This window comes from Myodes glareolus, chromosome 6 (genome assembly GCF_982192425.1).
Source record: "Myodes glareolus chromosome 6, mMyoGla1.1, whole genome shotgun sequence".
Taxonomy (NCBI): domain Eukaryota; kingdom Metazoa; phylum Chordata; class Mammalia; order Rodentia; family Cricetidae; genus Myodes; species Myodes glareolus.
Window position 1 is genome coordinate 28,198,446 of NC_142031.1, and position 20,643 is coordinate 28,219,088.

The 20,643-nt window shown below is 46.7% G+C and overlaps 1 protein-coding gene and 2 long non-coding RNA genes across 5 annotated transcripts; all 3 read right to left on the minus strand.

Annotated features, from left to right (window-relative positions):
- Nucleotides 1-339: 339 nt before the first annotated feature.
- On the minus strand, nt 340-2,886 carry LOC146894139 (N-acetyltransferase 8F1-like). Of its 3 annotated transcripts, XM_087907088.1 has the most exons (3): nt 2,510-2,884; nt 1,661-1,783; nt 340-1,192 (listed from the first exon to the last, which is right to left on the minus strand). In XM_087907088.1, the coding sequence occupies exon 3, from the start codon at nt 1,126-1,128 to the stop codon at nt 463-465; it is 666 nt and encodes a 221-aa protein (XP_087763214.1). In that variant the 5' UTR covers nt 1,129-1,192; nt 1,661-1,783; nt 2,510-2,884; the 3' UTR covers nt 340-462. The 3 variants fall into 3 exon arrangements, with proteins under 3 accessions (XP_087763214.1, XP_085546700.1, XP_085546699.1); XM_085690574.2 differs by lacking the exon at nt 1,661-1,783 and having other exon boundaries at nt 2,510-2,886; XM_085690573.2 differs by lacking the exon at nt 2,510-2,884 and having other exon boundaries at nt 1,661-1,802.
- Nucleotides 2,887-6,220: 3,334 nt separating this feature from the next.
- LOC146894138 (uncharacterized) lies at nt 6,221-11,985 on the minus strand. Its single transcript, XR_015002239.2, has 2 exons — nt 11,258-11,985; nt 6,221-7,352 (listed from the first exon to the last, which is right to left on the minus strand). It is a non-coding gene; the product is annotated as an uncharacterized LOC146894138 (long non-coding RNA).
- Nucleotides 11,986-16,262: 4,277 nt separating this feature from the next.
- Nucleotides 16,263-17,370, minus strand: LOC148121699 (uncharacterized). The gene is made up of 2 exons (XR_015737972.1): nt 16,702-17,370; nt 16,263-16,413 (listed from the first exon to the last, which is right to left on the minus strand). It is a non-coding gene; the product is annotated as an uncharacterized LOC148121699 (long non-coding RNA).
- Between the last annotated feature and the right edge of the window lie 3,273 nt (nt 17,371-20,643).

The window sequence follows — 20,643 nt, forward strand, 5'->3', positions numbered from 1 at the left end:
TTCCTCAGCTAACACCTGCAGTGCTTGGGAAACCTTTGTTTCTGCCTCCCCCTAGCATGCCTGCTCTGCAAAGACCCCGAGCCTTGCCCAGCCGATATCTGGCACTTTCAGCCAACTTAGATGCTAACACATGTGTGCTGAGGCTAGGTGAGCTGCCCCCTCCAGCCCTACGGAAACTTCTGGTCTACAAACTCGAAAGTGAAATACAAGCATTAGTATTTTACATTGTCCATAATGCATCATTAATATAGGGCTAGGTATATGAAACACAGGCACCAAAGAAACCAAGAGTGTAGCAGGACCTCAAAACCCCCAATACAGCAATCACATACATTGGAATCTGGTGTGCACCAGCAAGGAGCTTTTATTGTTCATCACACTGACATGACAGGGCTCACTGGTTCCTGGAACATGGAGCGGGGCCTGTTTGCTGCACAGACACTAAGGTCCCAGTCCCACTTACTAGGCAGAAGGGAGGGAATATTTGAATTGAATTGTTGGATTATCCACTAACCTCCAGAACGTACTGAAGAAGTACTGTCCTGTCCTCGTGAAGCCCATGTTCACGTAGAGGGCTATAGCGCCTTGTTGCAAGAAGCTGGTCCCAAGGATGACATCACTGTAGCCCTGGTCCCTTGCAAACTGGAGGACAGTTCTGACCAGTGCTTTTGCTATCCCCTGTCCTCGATGCTGTGATGACACAGACAGGTGAAAGAGCTCCATCTGCTTCCTCCCTAATGGGGGATCCTTGACTGGCAGACAACCCACGATGCCCACCACCTCTCCCCCAGACTCAGTCACCCAGAAAGAGCCATGTGCATTCAGGTAGGACTTGGTGATGTCACTCATGTCTGTGTGCAAACACTTGGCCACATACTCCTTCCACGGCTGTCTGGCAAGGAGCCGCAGCAGAAGGAGCACAAAGAAGATACTCATAGCAGCTAGCAACCAGGAGCCAGACACCAGGATCATGGCAAGCGGCACCCCAAGTAAGAGCAGAAGGGTTCGGGGCAGCGTCAGCAGGTGGCGGAAGGTGGTGGGGATGTACTCCTCAGAGCCCCTTATGAACAAGTCCAGGACACTTTTATAGTCACTGTTCTGGTACTGGCGGATGTGATAAGGAGCCATGGCAGATTTCTAGGTCTCAAAATCAGCATCCGGGAGAGACAGGTATACCTGCCTGGCACTTTCCCTGAGGCATGAAGAGGAAAGAAACCATGTAAGTCCCCGACCTTCTGCCTCCCAACCTCCCAAGACCCATTTAGCCTCTCTTCAAGGGTGTATCTTCCTGCTGTCACCAGACAGGAAGCAGACACTGACACTGGGAGAATGTCTGTCCAGCAACACCTGACTATACCCTTCTTCAGCCTACTAGAAGCCTTCTGCAGCTCTGGGTACATAAAAAAGCCCAGTGCTGCAGATGGACCCCATGCACCCATTAGGTCACTGTCTGTGGACTGTGCATTACAGGCATTCTGTGTTTCCAGGTGTTTTCCTGCAGATCTCCTTCCCAAGGATTATAAAACTTTAGATGACAGAGCTGACAGAAATAAACAAACAAGACCACCCATTGTTGCAAACTTTTATCCTTGAGCCCTCAGGCAGGTTCTAGGACTCCAGTCCCATGCTGACACCCTCCCCACAGTGCTGCCAGTCTTACCTGCTACTGCACAACCAAGAGTGTCTGGAAGGGCATCAGCCTCTGGTCGCATGCAGTACAGGTAGTCTGGGTCTGCCTAACAACTGGTGAGCAGACTTGAGTTGGCACCTCACTGGTTGGCTCCTGGATATTTGTTAATCATAAAGCCCGGGGTCATAGATCTGGAAAGTGACATCCGGGAGGCAACCCCTATTCACTTTGTGAACTCTGAGTAATAATTTGTAGAGTACAGTGAAATGTAGATGCTCAACATTTTTCAGCCCATGGGAGGCCTGTCACCTGCACTGTTCTATCCAGACTGAGCAATCTCTGTCCTCTTTCAAGGCCAGCCTGGTTCTGCACATAACTGTTCAGAGCAGCCTGGTGTTGGGATGCACACACACTGGGCTCCCATGTCCTGTCACAGCAACAGGTTCTTATAGATGGACTTTTCTCTGTCCATGCTGTGCCTGGTCCTGACAAAATAAATCCTAGGGGTCCCCACACTGCCCTTCTGCCCCTGCCTCCTCACCACCAGCCTCAGTCAGCACTAGTGTCCTTTTCAGTCCCAGCTATGGTGCCATCCAGATGGCGGGCACTAGACAGGGCACAGCTGCCTGAGTTCAGGGCCTGCTCAGAGCTTAAACATCATGCTTCCCACATGGGTGACCGAAGGTGTTGCTCTCCTACAACAAGAGAGAGTGACATCTGTCTCTACAGAGTGTCCCTGTGGAAGGTGTCTCTGCCTCTGCCTCCAACCCTGGGCTGACGGCCAGTGGGAGCTGTACTGGCCCCATTTCCTCCAGAGCCACCTTAGCCAGAGAAGCAGGCTTTGAGCAAGGTGGAGCGAAGGCTATGGCAGGATCTTACTTTGTGGAAGTTTTCATGCCAGCAGAGAATGGGACACTCTCAGAGCTGTGACAAGGTCCAGTGGAGATGATGCTGAGATGTCAGGACAGTGAGGCTTCTCAGAAGGACGAGCAGAGCAGAGCCAACACCTCAGAAAAGGTTCATCTCCTGAGCACTGAGGGGAGAGAAGCAGGGAAGCTCCTGAGACAGCCCTTCTGAAGAGGGCCCTTAAAGGCATGTGCATCTAACACCAGCAGGAACCTGGTTATACAGGACCCAGAACACAGTCAAGTAGTGCAGATATCCCATTCCAGATGCACGTGAGACCATGTGGATGCATTTTAGCAGGGAAGCAAAGTGACAAGTGTGGAGAAGAGAGCCACTTGTTCGTCCCGGCCACCCAGAACCGAAATAATCACACATCAACTATATTAATTAAAATACTGCTTAGCCCATTAGCTCTAGCTACTTATTGGCTAACTCTAACATCTTAATTTAACCCATTCTATTAATCTGTATATAATCACGAGGATGAGGCCTACCACCAAAGTTCCAGCATGACTGACTCTGGGGGAAGCTTCAAAGTGTCCCTTTCCACCTCTTCTTCTCCTCAGAATTCCGTTTAGTTTTCCCCACCAACTCTGTTCCCCTATCGCTCAGCTATAGGCCCAAAGCATTTCCTTTATTAACCAATGAAAGCAACACATAGACAGAAGAACCTCCTACAGCATTTCCCCTTTCCTTTTAAACAAATGAAGGCTTTACCTTTAACATAGAAAATTACATATAGCAAAACAGGTGTCAAATAAGAATTACAGTTATACTATTTATATCTACTTTTCTTTTATCATAACTAAGGAAAACTATAAATTCTTCAACTCCATCAAAGACTCCAGAAAGATATACTATTGCCTAAGGAAACAGGTAGTACATTATAAGCAACTAAGAAAACTCTAGAATTGACAGAGTCATTTAGATACCTAGACAGTCACCCAAAGTTCTTCTGTATCATTGAGGTATCTATCTTCAGCCTACAGGCCCATAGTATCCTTCAGACATTTCCATGAAGCAGGAAATTTCAAAGACAATTCAGTCACTTTCTTCTGTATCCTACAGAATGTCTCATAGACTCTTTTATGAAGCAGGAACTTCATCATTTAGGCATCATGAGATGCCTAGAGATCATCTCATCTTTAGGCAAGTTCAGTAGTCATTTCTATGTGGGTACTGCTTGTCCAGTTAAGCAGTCTAGGCAAGAGCAGTTTCTTGCCAAAATGGCTAACCAACTCCATAAGGAGCCTCTTTGATGCACATCTTCCTCTTGAAGTTGCTTGGTGCTGCCAAGAGAAGATGTGTCTCATTGTCATGAAAAGTCCTAAATTATTAAAACACTTTAAAAAGCCATATTCTGAAGGTCTTTGAAAGAATTGAAGAACACCTATCTAAATGAAATATATCTCTATACATCTAGAAAATCTAACTAACATGATGACAAGCTTAAATATTATAGATGATATCTATTAACCTATATTTCTTAATTATACATTACATTTTTAAATGAACTACACAAAGACAATACCTTAGTCAAGATCAAAAACACATATACATATAACAAAATTGGCCTTAAATTTGTGTCAATAAACCAAGATCCATACCAATGCTAATTATTCATATCTACATCATATCTCCCTTTAAATGTAAAGAAACAATTATAAACAATATTTGGGAATATGGGCATAATTCTGTCCATAGTGCTTCTTGTTGTTTATTGGGTGAAGTATTTTCTTTGTGGGGTATTTTTAGGGTGTTCACAGTGCCCTTTCAGGGGACCTTGGTCCATGAAACCATATTGGTCTGGAAGCAATCCACAGGTTCTCATCTTCTGTAAAAACAAAAAAAGAACCTCTTTTCCAAAGCAACGTTTCCTTAGATCCAAATTTGGAAGTCGTGATGCCTTTATAATATACATGCTGGTTTAGCTTAGTCCCCATACAATGAAATGTCTCTTTGTACTTAACTCATTCACAGTCAAAATCTCAAAGATAACACAATAATATATGTAATCCATACTCTCTGTGCATATTTCATCTTTATGTGGCTTGTTTTTCTTTACTCCTTTTAATCTATGACTATCTGTACTGTCTCTTTAAAGACTTTACCCTTTTTTTAGAATTAACTTTATGACTCTCTATACTCTTTTTCTTCTCTCTTCCAAGTCTATGCACACTTATCCAACACTATGTCTCACCTGGATTTGTCTTTATTGCATATCTGTAATTATTTACTGTCCAGGAATGCTTTTTTAAAATGCTAAGTGCTTCTTAAAACTTAAGTGGTACAACGATTATGGTGTGTATGGTACTACTTGCTTGCTGGCCCAGTCTAAAACTTAAGCTGTGCAAATACTAGGATATATATGTTACTGACAGCATGGTGGAGCTGGTGGCAAATCTAAGAGCCAAGCACACTGCCCCACTCTCAGGCACACAGCCAATTCAGGTTGCCATTAAGCAAGCTGCAGCAGTCTGCTCACAAACCCCATCTAAATGATCAGTCTCCCAAAAGAACCAGAGGTCACGATGGCAGCAAAGCCCAGAAAGTTGGTATTTCAAAACTTGCAAGGTTTCTGCTATCGCTGAGTCAGGAAATCCTCTCTTAAAGGAGCTGCGACAAGCTGCCAACAAACAACAAGAAGATGTATTAAACTCTGTGGGGTTTTTGTCTAGAAGTTCTTTTCAATCCTTCTCAGGGTTTATGTGATTTAGTTGGCCATGTGGGCACTAATCTGTTGGAGAAGCGAACTGCTTGTTTGTCCTGGCTGCCCAGAACAGAAATAATCACACATCAGCTATATTAATTAAAACACTGCTTGCCCCATTAACTCTAGCTTCTTATTAGCTGACTCTTACATCTTAATTTAACCCCTTTCTATTAATTTGTATATCACCATGAGGTCATGGCCGACGAGCAAAATTCCAGCATGGCTGACTCAGGGGGTGGCTCCATAGCATCTCGCTCTGCCACTTCTTCCCAGCATTCTGTTTTCCCCCCGCCTTGCTCTGTTCCCCTATCTGCTATAGGCCCAAAGAAGTTTTGTTATTAACCAATGAAAGCAACACATACATAGAAGGACCTCCTACACCAGACAAATGTAGTAGTTGAGGCATATGAATGGTTCTGGCAAAACAAGGGTCCCAGGTGTGCAGGTGGCATGCTTCAGAAGCCCCTGGCCAACAAGATGTCTTGAAATTCAATCAGTCTGAGGTTCAAAGAAAATTCCTGTTCAATAGCTGAGAGTTAGGCACAATAAGAAGCACTTTGTTCCCTAATTGCTTAAAGGTCCTGTTTATCCAAAACACGGTGGACCTACCTGGGCTATTGTTTGCAAGGGGAGTCTCGTTCAATATAGACTGAGGAGACACCAGCACTAGCTGTGTGAAGAAGATTCGTGTGGCCTGTCCATTAGGACACAGGCCAGACATCTGCACCACTTGAAGACATTTAGTGCAGAAATGACCAGGATCAGCACCAGTCAGCTAGGGATAAGCAGGGCAGCTTCACAGCCTGCAGCAGCCTGCAGCAGAGCATCTGGGCTCACTCTTGGCTCTGGGTATAACTCAGCAGAAAACCCTGACTTCCCTCCCCAGAAATCAGCTGTGATGCTGACAGCAATGGAAAGAGCAAGGACAGGTTACATCACCTGAGCACAAAACACAAAAACACAGCCAAGCCTTGGAATTTTGCTTATTTATTTGAGCAAAACAGAAAGTTTTTATTAAGCAGAAAAAAGAAAGTTCTTGGTCTCTGAAAGGTGATCCAAGAGTGTCAACTCCTTTGCTGTTGTTATAATTATTTGGGTTTCTGGAAGGTTTCATCATGTAGCCTAGACGATCCAGAAACTCACAGAATCTTCCTTCTCCTTCACAAGGGCTTGGGATTAGAGGCATGCAGCACTAAGTAGTGTCTATTAAAAATGTGGACAAAAAATATATTATAAAGAACAAATTCCACAAAGTTAAGTTTCATTTCTGATTTGCTGGAATTGTCTAAGGATTTAGTGAAAGGAGGTATGGGTTCTTTGCTGTGCCCAGATTATGATCTCCAGAGAGAGACCACCAGAGAGGCCCAGACTGTAATTAACAAGGTTTATTACATAATGCCCAACTCTAACCCCACTGCAGTGAGGCAGAGAGGAGTTGAGCTCCTTCTACAGGGTTAGTCTTTAAAAATGTAACTACAAAGATGCTTTTTGGAGCTGTTTTGGCACGGGTGCTAGGTTTTTTGCTCTATCTCATCCTGCTGTGTCAGCTAGCTGTTTTGTTTTTCGAGCAAGGCCAACCTGTTTCTGAGTCAGGCCATCTTTATCAGCCTGTACCAGGTGGCCAGGCGTAATTTCTGGGTGGGAGGGGGAAAGGCCACTGTCTTCCTGGGACAACATTCTGCTAGGAAATTTCTTTTCACTCCTTTGAGAATAAGGGGTGATGGTCTTACATTCCCCACTCCTCTTGGTCCTGGGGGCGGGGAGGGAACACTCAATCATGAGCCAGCTTTGCTAACTTTGGCCAAATTGTCTCGTATTCTTTTGACTTATCATTTTAACCTGGGATTATCAGACGTTGCATTCTTTTAACTGCTTCCAGCTGACTTTGGGCATCATTGTCAAGGGTTAACAAAGGTGAAATGTTAGTCAAAAAGATAAAATTTAGACAATGGTGTATTTATCAGGAACATTTGGTTTGTGGACTTTGTTGAAGAGTCAGGGAGCATTCACATCGGCTAGACTGGTCCACATCAGTTTGTAGCATGTCCAAGGTCCACAGTCATATGCAGCAGGTTGTAGTCAGCAATTAATGCTTGTTTGTGTCTGCCAAGAGAGGGGAAACCTGCTGAGACAAATTTAAACTAGGAACAAAAGTTAACATATTTGAAGCTTTTAGGTCCATATTAAAATCCGGATTATAGAAAAAGCAAATAACAGATATCTATACAACAGTAAAAATAGACTCCTACTTTTGAGTCCTAGCAAAAATACAGATTTGGGTTAGAAAATCCTGAGCTTGTGACCCAAACAGTATGTAGTCATTGTTTTTCCACTTGTGAACTTTTATGTCCTCAGACTTTTACATATAATGAGCTAACAAGCTGGCTATAGCGTTGTGGAAGGATCTGGCTATCCTTTGCTCCTAAACTGACATTATAGTTGGCCTAACCATCAATACAATCAGAGATCTTTAGAAGGATAAATAAATTATATTTAAGTACAGACAAAATAGTTTTTAAAACTATAAAAATGACAGAGACCAGCCCATATACAGTCATACCCAGGTCTCCAAAGCATTGGAGGCAGATGTATCAGAACAGCAGGCTTTACCAGGCCCATGAGGTGCCTGTGGAAGAGGGACATGGAAAAGACTGATTTGATTTTGTCTAGGCAATAGTGGTACAATCAGTTCTCCAATGTCCACAGTCTGGGCTGGGTCCTGGCAGCAGGTCCAGCATCGGGGCGTCTTGCCCAGCGGTCAGCGTCATCGTTATCCAGGTGGAGACATCGTGGTGTCCCATAACTTCTTTGGAGACCTTGGGTCACTGCTAGGATCTATGAGTCTCTGTCTGATATAAGCCTTTTAATCGTTATTTTAAATGCCATACTTCATAGATCTCTGAAGTATTTAGGGCTGTCCAGGTATCTCTGATTAGACAAACTTTATTTTAAATTATTTGCTTTAAGCTTTAAAACATTCACAGGGGACTTATCCCTGTACTTATATCAGTACTTTGAGGATGACTGATTATTAACTTGTATTTCTAACAGTTTGTATCTTTAAGAAGACCAGAACTTTATACCATATTATTTGTCAGACTGAACATTTAAATTAATGATTTTAGCAAAGACAATGAGACTAAAATCTAAACATTAACAATATAGCTGACACTTATGGTGACTATCACCTGGCATTGGTGGTTTTTCTCTTTTTTTTTTAAGATTTATTTATTATGTACACAGTGTTCAGCTTCCATGTATGACTGCAGGCCAGAAGAGGACACCAGATCTCATTACAGATGGCTGTGAGCCACCATGTGGTTGCTGGGAATTGAACTCAGGACCTCTGGAAGAGCAGTCAGTGCTCTTAACCTCTGAGCCATCTCTCCAGCCCCACGGTGGTTTTTCTCTTGCAACTGTTTTTTCTTTGAGAGTCTAGTCTCAGCTGTTCTCGGTGGTAACTGACATTTTTGTGTATAACATTATATCAAAAAGACATTTAAATGTTTGCTAACCCAAATTTAATAACCGGAGCTCAGAGAAAAATTACAAGTGCAGAATTTATAATTACCATAGACTAACTTTTTAAGCATACATAATTTTTTAAAGAAATAACCATACCCCTTTAACAAGACAAACAAGGCTTTTTAAAACCAGAATTAACCATTAAACATTTAGGTACAAGAAATTATAGCAAACATCTTTTGGCCTTTTACAACTTTAAGTCTGGCTCTCTTTCTCTCTTTGTTTTATTGGTTTAGCCAGACATTTTTAGTCTTCTACCTTTTTTATTAAAGACCCTTTTTTGTCTCTTATGTAAATTTTTATTAAACTCTTTTTTGTGATTTTGTAACCCATTGGATATAAATGACGAAAACCCATATATATAATTCCCCCTGTGGAAACAAAAGCATTGCCAAACAAAGATTCTGTGTTTTTTGTTTGTTTAGTTTCTTAGTTGGAAGTAGTCAATTCCCTGTCGCCCGCGAGCAGGCCCCTCTCTCCTGCCCAAGGCAAAGACCCTTAAGATACAGAGAGAGGACATGGGGGCGGGACTGCTTTGGTGTGCTGCAGTCCGCCTCTCTCAGTCATTTGCTCCACTGTCTGCCTTCTGAAGAGGCATCCTTCTGCCCTCAGCCGGGTGTGGGCAGACTTTACCATCCATTTTTATTCTAGGTGTCTCTGGCCTTGGAGCCCCGCAGGCCCCACCGCAAAGCTCTGCCCGAGTCATCATCCCCAGAGGGACCTCAGGGCTGAGCGCGGGGCATGTGTCCAGCATGCATGGAGCTTGTCACCGCTGAGTCCCACCTCGGTCCTCTGCCACACTGCATTCCTCAGGGCTTGGTTCTCAGCGCCCAGGCAATGTGTTCCCTGTGATGTATTCCCTACCCTCTCTGCGGGCTGCAGCGCCCCATGGCTCATCGCCCCATGGCTCATCGCCCTCCAGCTGCTACAGGCCTTTCGCTCTCCCGCGCCCTGGCCTCGCCGAGCTGGGGACACCGGTGGCCCTGCTATCTCCGTCCCCGACGGCTGGTGCGCTGGGCGCGAGCCGCGCCGCCGCTGCTCTCCCCCGCGCTCGGGGGCCGAACCCCGGCATCTCGGCGCAGCTCGGGAGACGGAGGGAAGCTCTGTCTCGGTTGTTTCTCCCTCCTATAGGAAACCTTTTTTGATTATTCCCGGTGGGACAGCTGCTCCGGAGAGGCCCAGAGGGCCAAGGTGAAGAGGAGCAGACACAGAGGGGCACCGGCACCCAGAGGGCCTGGTGGCCCTGCCTTCCTACCCCTCTCCCTTCCCGAGAAAAGTCAGGCAGTGGCTGGGGGTCATGGCTGTGTTAGGAAGCATAGGAGTCGGCATGCCCCGGCTGCAGAGGCTCGAGGAGCGTGTACAGGTGCCGCACCACCTCGTCGGCCCGCCCGGTGTCCTGTCCAGCACGGCTGGAAGGGAGGGAGCGGGGACTGGGAATCGGCTGAATCCCCTGAAAGCCTGGCGGCCAGAGCGGCTGGAACAGGGGAACGGCGGAAACCGAGGTGAGAACCGGCCCTGGGTGACTCTAGGAGTCCAGGAAGGGCGGCGGCCTTGGCCGGTCCAGGCCTCCATCCTCCCTCACCCGGCCGGGCGCTCCTGCAGACCGCTGCCAAGGCCGCCAGAGGCCGCCAGGCGAGCCGCGTCTTGCCCTAGCCTACAGGTGCCTCTGTCCTCTCCTGCCAGCCGGGTTCAGCCTCCCTCAGCTCCAGCCTGGGCTTCCCTGCTGGGTTCCTGGCCTGACTTCCGACTGGGCTGTCCCGGAGCCACCTCCTGAGGCAGTTCTGAATGCAGAGCCCCCTACTCTATTAGCCCCCTCAAAGTAACAATATAGAGGACTTGGTCAGGATGGCCACCGCGCGAGTGGAGGACCATCCTTTCCACCTGGTGGATGGCTGCCACATCAAAGGTTTTGCCTGCTGGCCACCTACCTTTATTTATTTGTTTGTTTATTTGTTTATTGACAGTTACACTGTTGTTGCTTACATCCTGCCAGTGAGCAAAAGTTAAATTTAGGGGTGTGATGGAGTATTCCCCAAGAGAGGAAGAAAACAAAGCAACAATTAGCACATTAAAACACAAAAGACTTTGACAAATTCCTGGGACAAAATGCTCCCCAAAGGAGATCTCTGAAACCAAAAGGCTGCTTCTGAAGTGGCCACAAATGACTCCCGTGGCCACAAATAACCTGGGATCACATGGTCCCTGTCTACTGACCTGGGAGTAAACTCCCTGTCTCCAAATGACCTGGTCACAAGGGCCCTTGTCTGGAAATGACCAGAGACTGGGAGAAGTCCGGTCCCTGTCTAAAAATGGAAGATAAGGCGTCACTTGCTTCTTCAGATTCACTACAAGCTTGTTTGCTTCAGAAAAACCTGTCAATTTCAAAATCCTAAATCGGTAGACCGGTACAAATCGAAAGTAACAAAACAGCCATAGACACACAAACAAGACAAACAACAAAGAGACAAAGAGCTGCCGCTTACCAGAAGATGCTAATAAACCTCTGGACTCTTGTCCTGGTGAGATCTCTGCTGTTCCTGGCCGACGCACCAAATGTTGTGCCCAGGTTATGACCCCCAGAGAGAGACCACCAGAGAGGTCCAGATGTAATTAACAAGGTTTATTTAGCGTAATACAAACATGTTCGGAACCCATCTCTAAGTCCACTGCAGTGAGGTAGAGAGGGGTTGAGCTCCTTCTGCAGGGTTAGCCTTTAAAGGTGTAACTACAAACAGGCTTTTTGAAGCTGTTTTAGGTCTGTTGCTCTATCTCATCCTGCTGTGTCAGCTAGCTGTTTCTGAGTCAGGCCATCTTTATCTGCCTGTACCAGGTGGCCGGGTGTAATTTCTGGGTGGGAGGTGGGAAGGCCACTGTCTTCCTGGGAAAACATTCAGTTAGAAAATTTCTTCTTGCCTCTTTGAGAATAAGGGGTGAGGGTCTTACGTTCTTGATACACATTCAATAGCTAGTATTACTATTGTCAAATAAGAGGGTACAGACAACTATGGTCAATGTGGCATCAGTTACAGAGGGTGTATTCTGGTAGCTCAACAGTCTTGTTTACTGAGATTATTGCTGTCTTCTTAAAGGACCTTGTGATCTATAATCTGGTCATTGCACACTTAGCAAACACAATCTAAAAGCTTTCCAACAGGGAGGAAAATGTATCTTTATCCCCCCTGTTGGTTTTGTGTTTTTAACAGTGGGGAGAAGAACCCTTGGCATGCCTCAAGACAGTTTGCTCTTATTTTAAAAATCCTCATTTAAAAAACCTTACAATAGTTACACACAAGTCCCATTTTTCACCCAAAAATTCATGTTGAAATTTATCAATATCAGATATTTTAAACATAGGCCCTTTAGAAGGTAATGTTGACTTTGCCCTCATAAATGCACTAATTCAACAAAATAATTATCAAACTGTTTATCTCCAAAGTGACTCTATTTTAAAACTAGTTTGGCTAGGTCTATCTTGCTACCTATCTCTTGCTAATTTAGTCCCAGAGTCTCAGACCAAAAGCCTGAACCAAACTAAGCCATTCAAAGCAAAACACACAAGAACCCCCAAAACACAGAAGGTGGTCTAAGGCAGATGCCTCTACTACCACGTCCAGTGTCATACCCTGACTACCTAGAAGTCGAATTCTGACTCACCCCTCATCAATAACACCCCAAGAGTATCCTCACCAAGTCCTGTACACCAGTAACGCAGTTCTGGCCTATCAGGATGGTCACAGGGCCCTTCAGGAGGAATCAGAGCTGAAGCAAAAGCCCTAACTTCATGGCGTGGGATCCCACATGTAGTGTCTGGACCCTCCCTGACTCCTGTCTGACCCCAATGACCTGGCCTCAGCTTCCAGAGGTCAGGCCTCCCATCGGAGAGGTGTGTGTGTGTGTGTGTGTGTGTGCGTGCGTGTGTGTGTGTGTGTGTGTCCTTGTCCTCGGTCCCTCCTGCCGAGGTCGCTGTCCCAGGCACTCCAGGAAAAGTTCTCTGATGTGCCTCCCTCCCAACATTGGGCATCCCTGCGGCTGTATGGTCTGCAAGCAGTTCTTCCTGCCTCAACCTAGGACATTGCTTGAAGGGGGCGACTCGGAGCACACAACCACACAGCAGAGCAGCCTTCTGACCCTAGCAATCCCCTGGATACTACATTGTTTTCCACCAGCAGCAAGAGGCATGACAAATAAGAGCAGGATGGTCCTGGGCAACCTCAGCAGGAGGTGGTGGGATGTGCTCTTCATGCCCCTTATAAACACATCCAGGACACCTTTATGGTCGCTGTCCTGGTACTGGTGGATGTGATAAGGAGCCATGGGAAATTTCTGGGTCTCAAATCTTGAAATCCAGGAGACAGGTATACCTGTCTGTGCACCTTCCCTGAGCCCTGCAGAGGAGAGAAGTCATATGAGTCCCTTGACAGGTGAATTCCCAATACCCATTGTGGCCCTGTTCTTTTCTGCTGTCACCAATGAGGAAGCAGATGCTAACACTGGGAAGAGAGACTGTGTCAGCAGCACCTGATCACTCCCCTGCCTCCTCCCCGTTCCACCCCCAGTCAAGGCATCCTCAATGTCTCCCTTTCCTCTGAGTGTGTGTCTCCATCCGCAGAACAGGAAGAAAGAAGACCTGGTTTTAACGTTCCAGCTTGTGTGTGGCACACATAGAAACTTTTCCTTCTCTATTGTTACCCAGTTGCAGGCTCTTTGGTCTTCTGTACTGAGATGGCACTGCTGTGCATGACGATGTGGTATCCCTAGAACTGTGTTTCCTCTTCAGGGTTCCCATGCTCACATTCCAGAAAAGCCTCTCTTTCCCTACTGTAAAGACTGGATCCAGGGGAAGGCAAAGGGTTAATTCCCAAACACACCACCTTTAAATGCTGGGATAGCAGCCCCAGCTTTGCCTCTCTTTCCTCTCACCTGGCAGCACAGTCAGGAGTGTCTGGAACAGCATTAGGTAGAAACTGACGTCTGCCCTTCCTCTGGACAACAGCCCTGGAGAGGCAGCTCCTTGGTGGCTCCAGAATAATTGTAAACCAAAGGCCAAGACCTGGAGTGTGTGACAGTGGAGGTGGCACACATGGCCAGCTCTGCATGGCACACTGGGCTCCACCTTTGGGAATCCTGCTCTCTGCTTCCTGTTTCTTTCACTTCCTAGAGTTTTTGTCCAGTTCCCGGCCTCATTGCCTGAATAATCCTGCTAGGACAGTGGTTCTCAAACTCTGGGTCATTACCCCAGGCATATTGCATGACCCTTTCACAGGGGTCATGTAAAACCATAGGAAATATCAGATATTTACATTATGATTCATAACAGTAGCAAAATTACAGTTAAGAACTATCAACAATATTAATTTTATGGTTTGGGGTCACCACAGCGTGAAGAACAGTATTGAAGGTCACAGCATTAGGAGAGTTGAGAAGCCCTGCACTAGGAGGAACCTGGGGTCTGGCCGCACACACCTCCTGGCTCAGTTAGGGCCTTCATAGCAGGGCTTGTCCCTGCCTCAGCTGTACCTGTCCTACTACAATGGATCCGTAGCCCACACTGGCCTCCCCAGTTTTTATCCATCATGTTGAAGATCCAATTGTTGAGCCTCACGGGCCCTTTGCAGTCCCAGCAGATCCATTTTCCAAATGACAGTCCCCAGGCAGGGCAGGTGCCGAGCCATGCTCACGTTCAATGATCTTATCATACCAGCCAGCAGCAATACCACCTCACCCATAGAGGCAAGAGGCCTCAACTGGTACCCTTTTCCACATAAACATGGGAATATTTTTTTTTAAAAAAGTAAGAGAATGTTTTTTGTCAGAAAAATAGTTTTATACTTTAAAAAAATGCTGGCGGTTCCCAAGCGGCCTGCCCAAGATCCCCGGAGAGACGGTAGGCAGTGGGCTCTGGGAGCAGCCAGTGAAGTGGCAGGCAGACACATGGCAGGCCGGCAGGAAACAGAGACTGGATAGACACCACATGTAAAGTGAGATTGAAATATTTATTCAGGGGGTTATGAAGGGGAAGGAGAAAGGGAGGGCAGGCGAGAGAGAGGGACAGAGAGAGACAGAGAGAGGGGGGGGGGAAATGGGGAAATGTGCACAACCCCAAGAGGACAGAAAGAGTGTGTGATCCAAGATGGCGGGGAGAGGTCAGAGGTCGCCAGGAGTGGGCCTGGCTTGCACCTTAAAGGGCCAAAAGAATAATAAATAGAAAGGACAATTATATATATTTATTGAGCTTTATTTTTCTCTGCTCCCCTCCCTGCCTCTCCCCTTCCCCTTTCAATTCTCCCCCAAGGTCCCCATGTTCTCAATTTACTCAGGAGATCTTGTCTTTTTATACTTTCTACGTCGAAAGAACAATATTTTGTTTGTATTATTTATTTTCTAATATAGAGTCTCTTTACATAGCTACATAGGTGTTCTGAACTATGTAGACAAGGCTGGCTTCAAACTCACAGAGATCCACCTGCCTCTGCCCAGTGCTGAGATTAAAGGTATGTGCCACCATGCTCAATGAAAGGGAATATTTTAGATACTGAAGGATTTTGTATGGTGAAATAGATTTTGTCCTGGATAAAATGACTGCATTTTTTGAAAATGAAAAAGAAAGAAGAAAATATGAGGGCTAAAGCAGGAAGCTGAATGAGCTGCAAACAGCCCATGTGAGACGCACAAGGGTGGCCATCGCCATTACTGGGTCCTTAGTCATGGGCACTGTGCTCCCACAATATTACTAGGGTCCTTAGTCACAGGGCACCGTGCTCCCTCAATGTTACTGGGTCCTTAGCCATGGGCACTGTGCTCCCACAATGTTACTGGGGTCCTTAGTCACAGGGCACCAAGCTCCCTCAATGTTACTGGGTCCTTAGAGGGCACTGTGCTCCCACAATGATACTGGGTCTTTAGTCAGTGGGCACTGACTGCTTCCCCAGAGGGAACCACCCTCTGCAGAAGGGTTCCCCAGGAACGTCTTCCTGGGCGCCCTGCCTGTGATCTTTTTTGGGGGGCCGCAGATCATCTTCAGGCGCTACGGTTACTGAGCCTGCACATGAACAAAACACAGAAAACTTACTGACACGCATGAAACAAAACACAGAAAACTTACTGGCCGGTTGAAGACTCTACGGGTGGTAGTCCTAGTGGGCTTTAGGGGATCCGCGACAAGTCCCCTGTTAAGCATAGTTCTAGCCCCTGACCTGGGAGTTGCTTTTCTCTGGACTCCACAAATCCCAGCATGAAAGGAGGGGTCAGGACCAGTTCCACACGATCTTTAAGGGACCTCCTAGAAGAGGAACACGTGGTTTTTCAGGTCTGCATGGGTTTCTTGCTGTCCTGTCTCCCCGCCATGCGCTCGGCCACCCGAGACCTTCTTGGTTTGACCTAATTGGTCTTGCGCTGGCAGGGCTGCTCTTATTCTTAACACCCCAAAATGTTATGATGCCCAAATCTGTGCAATCGCCGCAAGCCAACAAGGAAACCAAGTCCCATATGTAAGAGCAAAGAGCCTTTATTTTAATCAAGTTTGCAAACTCGGTTTCTCTGTATGTCCACATGGGGGTCCCCAGGCTCGTCTGCCTCTTTTAGTTGTTTCCAGAGCTGGCACCTTACTACTTCAAGGGCCTTCAGATGAGCAGATAACGGTCTAGGAAGAACAACATCAGGATTATGTATCCCACCCGCCTCAGTAATCGGTGGCTGCCCCCCACATAGAATTTTATAAGGGGTGAGTTTAATTCGCCCTGGGGTGTTTCAAATCTGGAACAGGGCAAAGGGAAGGAGGGCTGTCCAGTTGTTTCCACTGATCTCTAGGACTAATTTTGTCAAGGTCTCTTTTAGGGTTCTATTCATCCTTTCTACCTGACCTGAGCTCTGGGGTCGGTAAGCACAATTTCCAATTGATCCCTAGTTGGGTGGCCAGTCCCTGACTTACCTGGGCAACAAAGGCAGGTCCATTATCAGACCCAATTACCTTGGGTATCCCAAACCTCGAGAAGATTTCTTCTATGATCTTCTTAGCCACCACATTGGCCGTCTCAGTCTTGGTAGGAAAAGCTTCTACCTAGCCCGAAAAAGTATCTATAAAAACTAATAAGTGTTGTTGTTTAATGCTGGCATGTTCCCTGTCAGGCTCGCAGAGCAGCTGCTAGTCCGACAGGGATGGCTGTGGGTCCCTGCAAGATCTCCAGGGTGGCAGGCTGGTCCCGCCATGCAGCCAGACGAGTCAGGCGGGCGGGTGTGGCGGATGGCGGAGTAAATAAACATAAGACTATACATAAAGTTAAACATTTATTACTTAAAGAAGAGGCAGAGAGGGGGCTGGAAAGATGACTTAAGTGGTTAAGAGCATTGCCTGCTCTTCCAAAGGTCCTGAGTTCAATTCTCAGGAACCACATGGTGGCTCACAACCATCTGTAATGAGGTCTGGTGCCTTCTTCTGGCCTGCAGACATACACACAGACAGAATATTGTATACATAATAAATAAATAATTTTAAAAAAAGAAGAGGCAGAGAGACAAAGAGACAGAGATAGAGAGATATAGAGACATAAAAACATAGAGACAGAGAGAGACACGTGTGCACAGAAGAGAGATGGGGACAGAAGAGAGGTTAAGATGGCGACCAGGAGGTCAGAAGTGGCTAGGAGTGGGCGTGGCTTTCCCCTTAAAGGGACCAGAGTCAAAGGAATAACAATAAGTACTTGTTACCATATCTGGCTGGCTTAATTACTGTAAAATCTACTTCCCAGTAGGCCCCAGGCCGGTCGCCCCTGAGCCTCTTCCCAGGAGTATATATGGAGTATCCTGCATTAGTCATAGCACAGGCCTTGCAGGTTTTGACTACTTCTTCTGCCAAGTCAGAGAGTCCTATAACATAATAGTCAGAGGCCCTAACAACATCTTTTAGTTTCTTGGCCCACAAGTGGGTCAGGCCATGTAAGTTGGTAACGTACTTGTGCCCTTCTTCTTGTGGGAGGACTAGCTTTCCTCCTCTGTCTCTACTGCCCCGTAATGGGTTCTTTACCAGTCCTAATTTGCCCATAACTTGATAGTCCTCGGGGGTGTATCTAAAGTTGGGTTCACTGATATCATGATAATCTTTAGGCTCTTTGACTGCCAGGGTCATTGCTCCTTGGACCGCCTGTTTAGCAATTAGGTCTGCCATCTGATTTTCTTTAGCCACAGCACCTCGAGCTTTTTGGTGTCCTGGACAATGTATGATGGCTACCTTCTTTGGCAAATGTATGGCCTCAAGGAGTCTCAAAATTTCTTCTTTATTTTTTATGTCTTTTCCTGCAGATGTCAACAGTCCTCTTTGTCTGTATATTGCCCCTTGTATATGGGCAGTGGCAAAAGCATACCTGCTGTCAGTGTAGATGTTGACAGACTTTTCCTCTGCCATTCGTAGAGCCTATATCAAAGCCACAAGTTTGGCTTTCTGGGCCGACGTCCCTTCAGGGAGGCTATGCACAGATTACTTGTTTCCCATCCACCACTGCTGCCCCTGCCTTTCGCTTACCTTCAACCACGAAACTGTTACCATCCTTATACCAGCTCAGACTCCCCGGCCAAGGCTGATCTTCCGATCATTTCGGGTACCAGCTTTCTTCTGCCAGAATGTCAGCGCAGTGATGAATAGGTGAGGAGTCATCAGTCTCAGGCAGTAGGGTGGCGGGATTGAGGACAGCAGGGGAGCGAAGTTCACCGGTTCAGTCAACAAAAGGTTTTGATAATGTGTCATATGAGCGTTGGTCATCCATCGGTCAGGGGGCTTTCGAATAATGCTTTCTAAAGCGTGGGGTGCCATTCCAGTTGTCTTTTGTCCCAGAGTGAACTTATCAGCATCTTTGACGAGTAGGGCTATAGCAGCAATAGCTTTCAGGCAAGAAGGCCATCTGCTGGCAACAGGGTCTAATTTTTTGGATAGGTAAGCTACTGGCCTCTTCCAAGGTCCCAAAGTCTACTAAGGACTCCTCTGGCGACCCCTGCTCTCTCATCCACATAGAGTAAAAGGTTTAGTTAGGTCAGGTAAGGCTAAGGCTGGGGCCATCAGTAGGGCCCTTTTAATCTCTTCAAAGGCTTTCTGGTGATCCGGGGTCCACACAAACACCCCCCTTCTTTGGTTAGGGGGAACAATGGGGCAGCTAGGGTCGCAAACCTGGGTATCCATAGCCTGCAGAAGCCAGCAGTGCCCAAGAATTCTCTTACATGCCTTGGTGTAGTTGGAGTTGGGATCTGAGTTACAGTCTTTTTCCTGGCTTCTGTTAGTCACCGCCTCCCATCTCGGAGGGTGTATCCCAAATAAACAACCTCCGTCTGACACAGCTGAGCCTTTTTAGCTGAGGCTCGGTACCCCAACTCACCTAATACCGTTAGTAATTTTTCAGTTCCTTGTCTGCACTCAAGTTCACTAGTTGTTGCCAGAAGGAAATCGTCAGCATACTGGAGCAAGGTTACATGTAGGTTTTCAGCTCTGAAGGTGGCCAAATCCCAGTGGAGGGCTTCATCAAAAAGAATGGAAGAATTTTTGAACCCTTTGGGTAGTCTTGTCCAGGACAGTTGACATATCAATCTGGTTTCCGGGTCTCTCCATTCAAAGACAAAAATAGGTGGGCTGGAATGATGTAACCTCAGGCAAAAGAAAGCATCTTTTAGATCTAGGACAGTGTACCATTTCTTATCTGGTGGGAGCAAGCTGAGAAAGTTGTATGGGTTGGGGACAGTTGGGTATATGTCCTGGACCCTCTTGTTAACTTCCCTTAGGTCTTGTACTGGTCTGTAGTCATTAGTGCCAGGCTTTTTGACGGGCAATAACGAAGTGTTCCAAGGAGACTGGTAAGGCACCAAAATACCTTGTGGTATAAGCCTCTGGATATGAGGTCTAATTCCTTCTCTAGCCTCTCAGCTCATTGGGTACTGACTTACTCCTGTGGGGGAGGAATCGGTCCTTAGTCCCACTACTACTGGGGGAAATCTCACTGTCATTCCCATACTCCCAGTCTCTGCCCAAGCCTCCATCATCTGTATTGCTCTCAACTTCTCTCCCAAGATCCCACAGAACAGGGCACTGAGCTCTTAACTCTTGGTGGATTTTCTAGGCCACAGATACAAAGTCTTTCTCCAATCCTCCCCACAACAACACGGTCAGGTGTGAGGCAGCAGTACTCCACTATCCTGCTTCCAGCTTCTTCCTAGTTTCATTGCACCTGCTGCAATGAAACACCATGACCAAAGCAATGAGGGGAGGAGAGGGTTTATTTGACTTACATTTCCATATTACTGTTCAGTGTCAAAGGACATCAGACAGAAACTCAGAGGGCTGGATCCTGGAGGCAGGAGCTGACACGGAGGCCTTGAAGGGATGCTGCTTAACACTGGCTTCCCATGACTTGCTCAGCCTGCTTTCTTATAGAACCCAGAGCACCTGCCCTGGGGTACCACCACCCACCGTGAGCTGGGCCCCCTCATATCAACAACTAGTTATGAAAACGTCTGCCTCTAGCCTGATCTTACTGAGACATTTTCTCAATTGAGGCCCCCTCCTCTCCAGTGACTCCAGCTTGTGTCAAATTGACATAAAACTAGCCAGTGCACCTCCAGTCCAACCTGAACAATCCGCCAATGAGAACCAAATATTCAAGCGTGGGAGCCTGTGGAAACCATTCTCATTCAAACCAGCACAATTGCGGAGTGGTTAATAGCGCACATTAAGACCTGAGCTTCCTACTGTGACTGAGAAAGACACAGCCATCTATATGTGGCACGTAAAAATGTGTGCTGTTGTGTCCATGATGCATATCCTGCCGTTTACTGCTGCAGCCAGTGTGGGCTCAGTTTCCTGGTCATCAAAGTTTAAACCACATGAGGTTGGTAT

What these genes read in the sequence shown, in the direction of transcription:
- LOC146894139 (XM_085690574.2), bottom strand. Translation starts at nt 1,128, where the DNA reads ATGGCTCCTTATCACATCCGCCAGTACCAGAACAGTGACTATAAAAGT.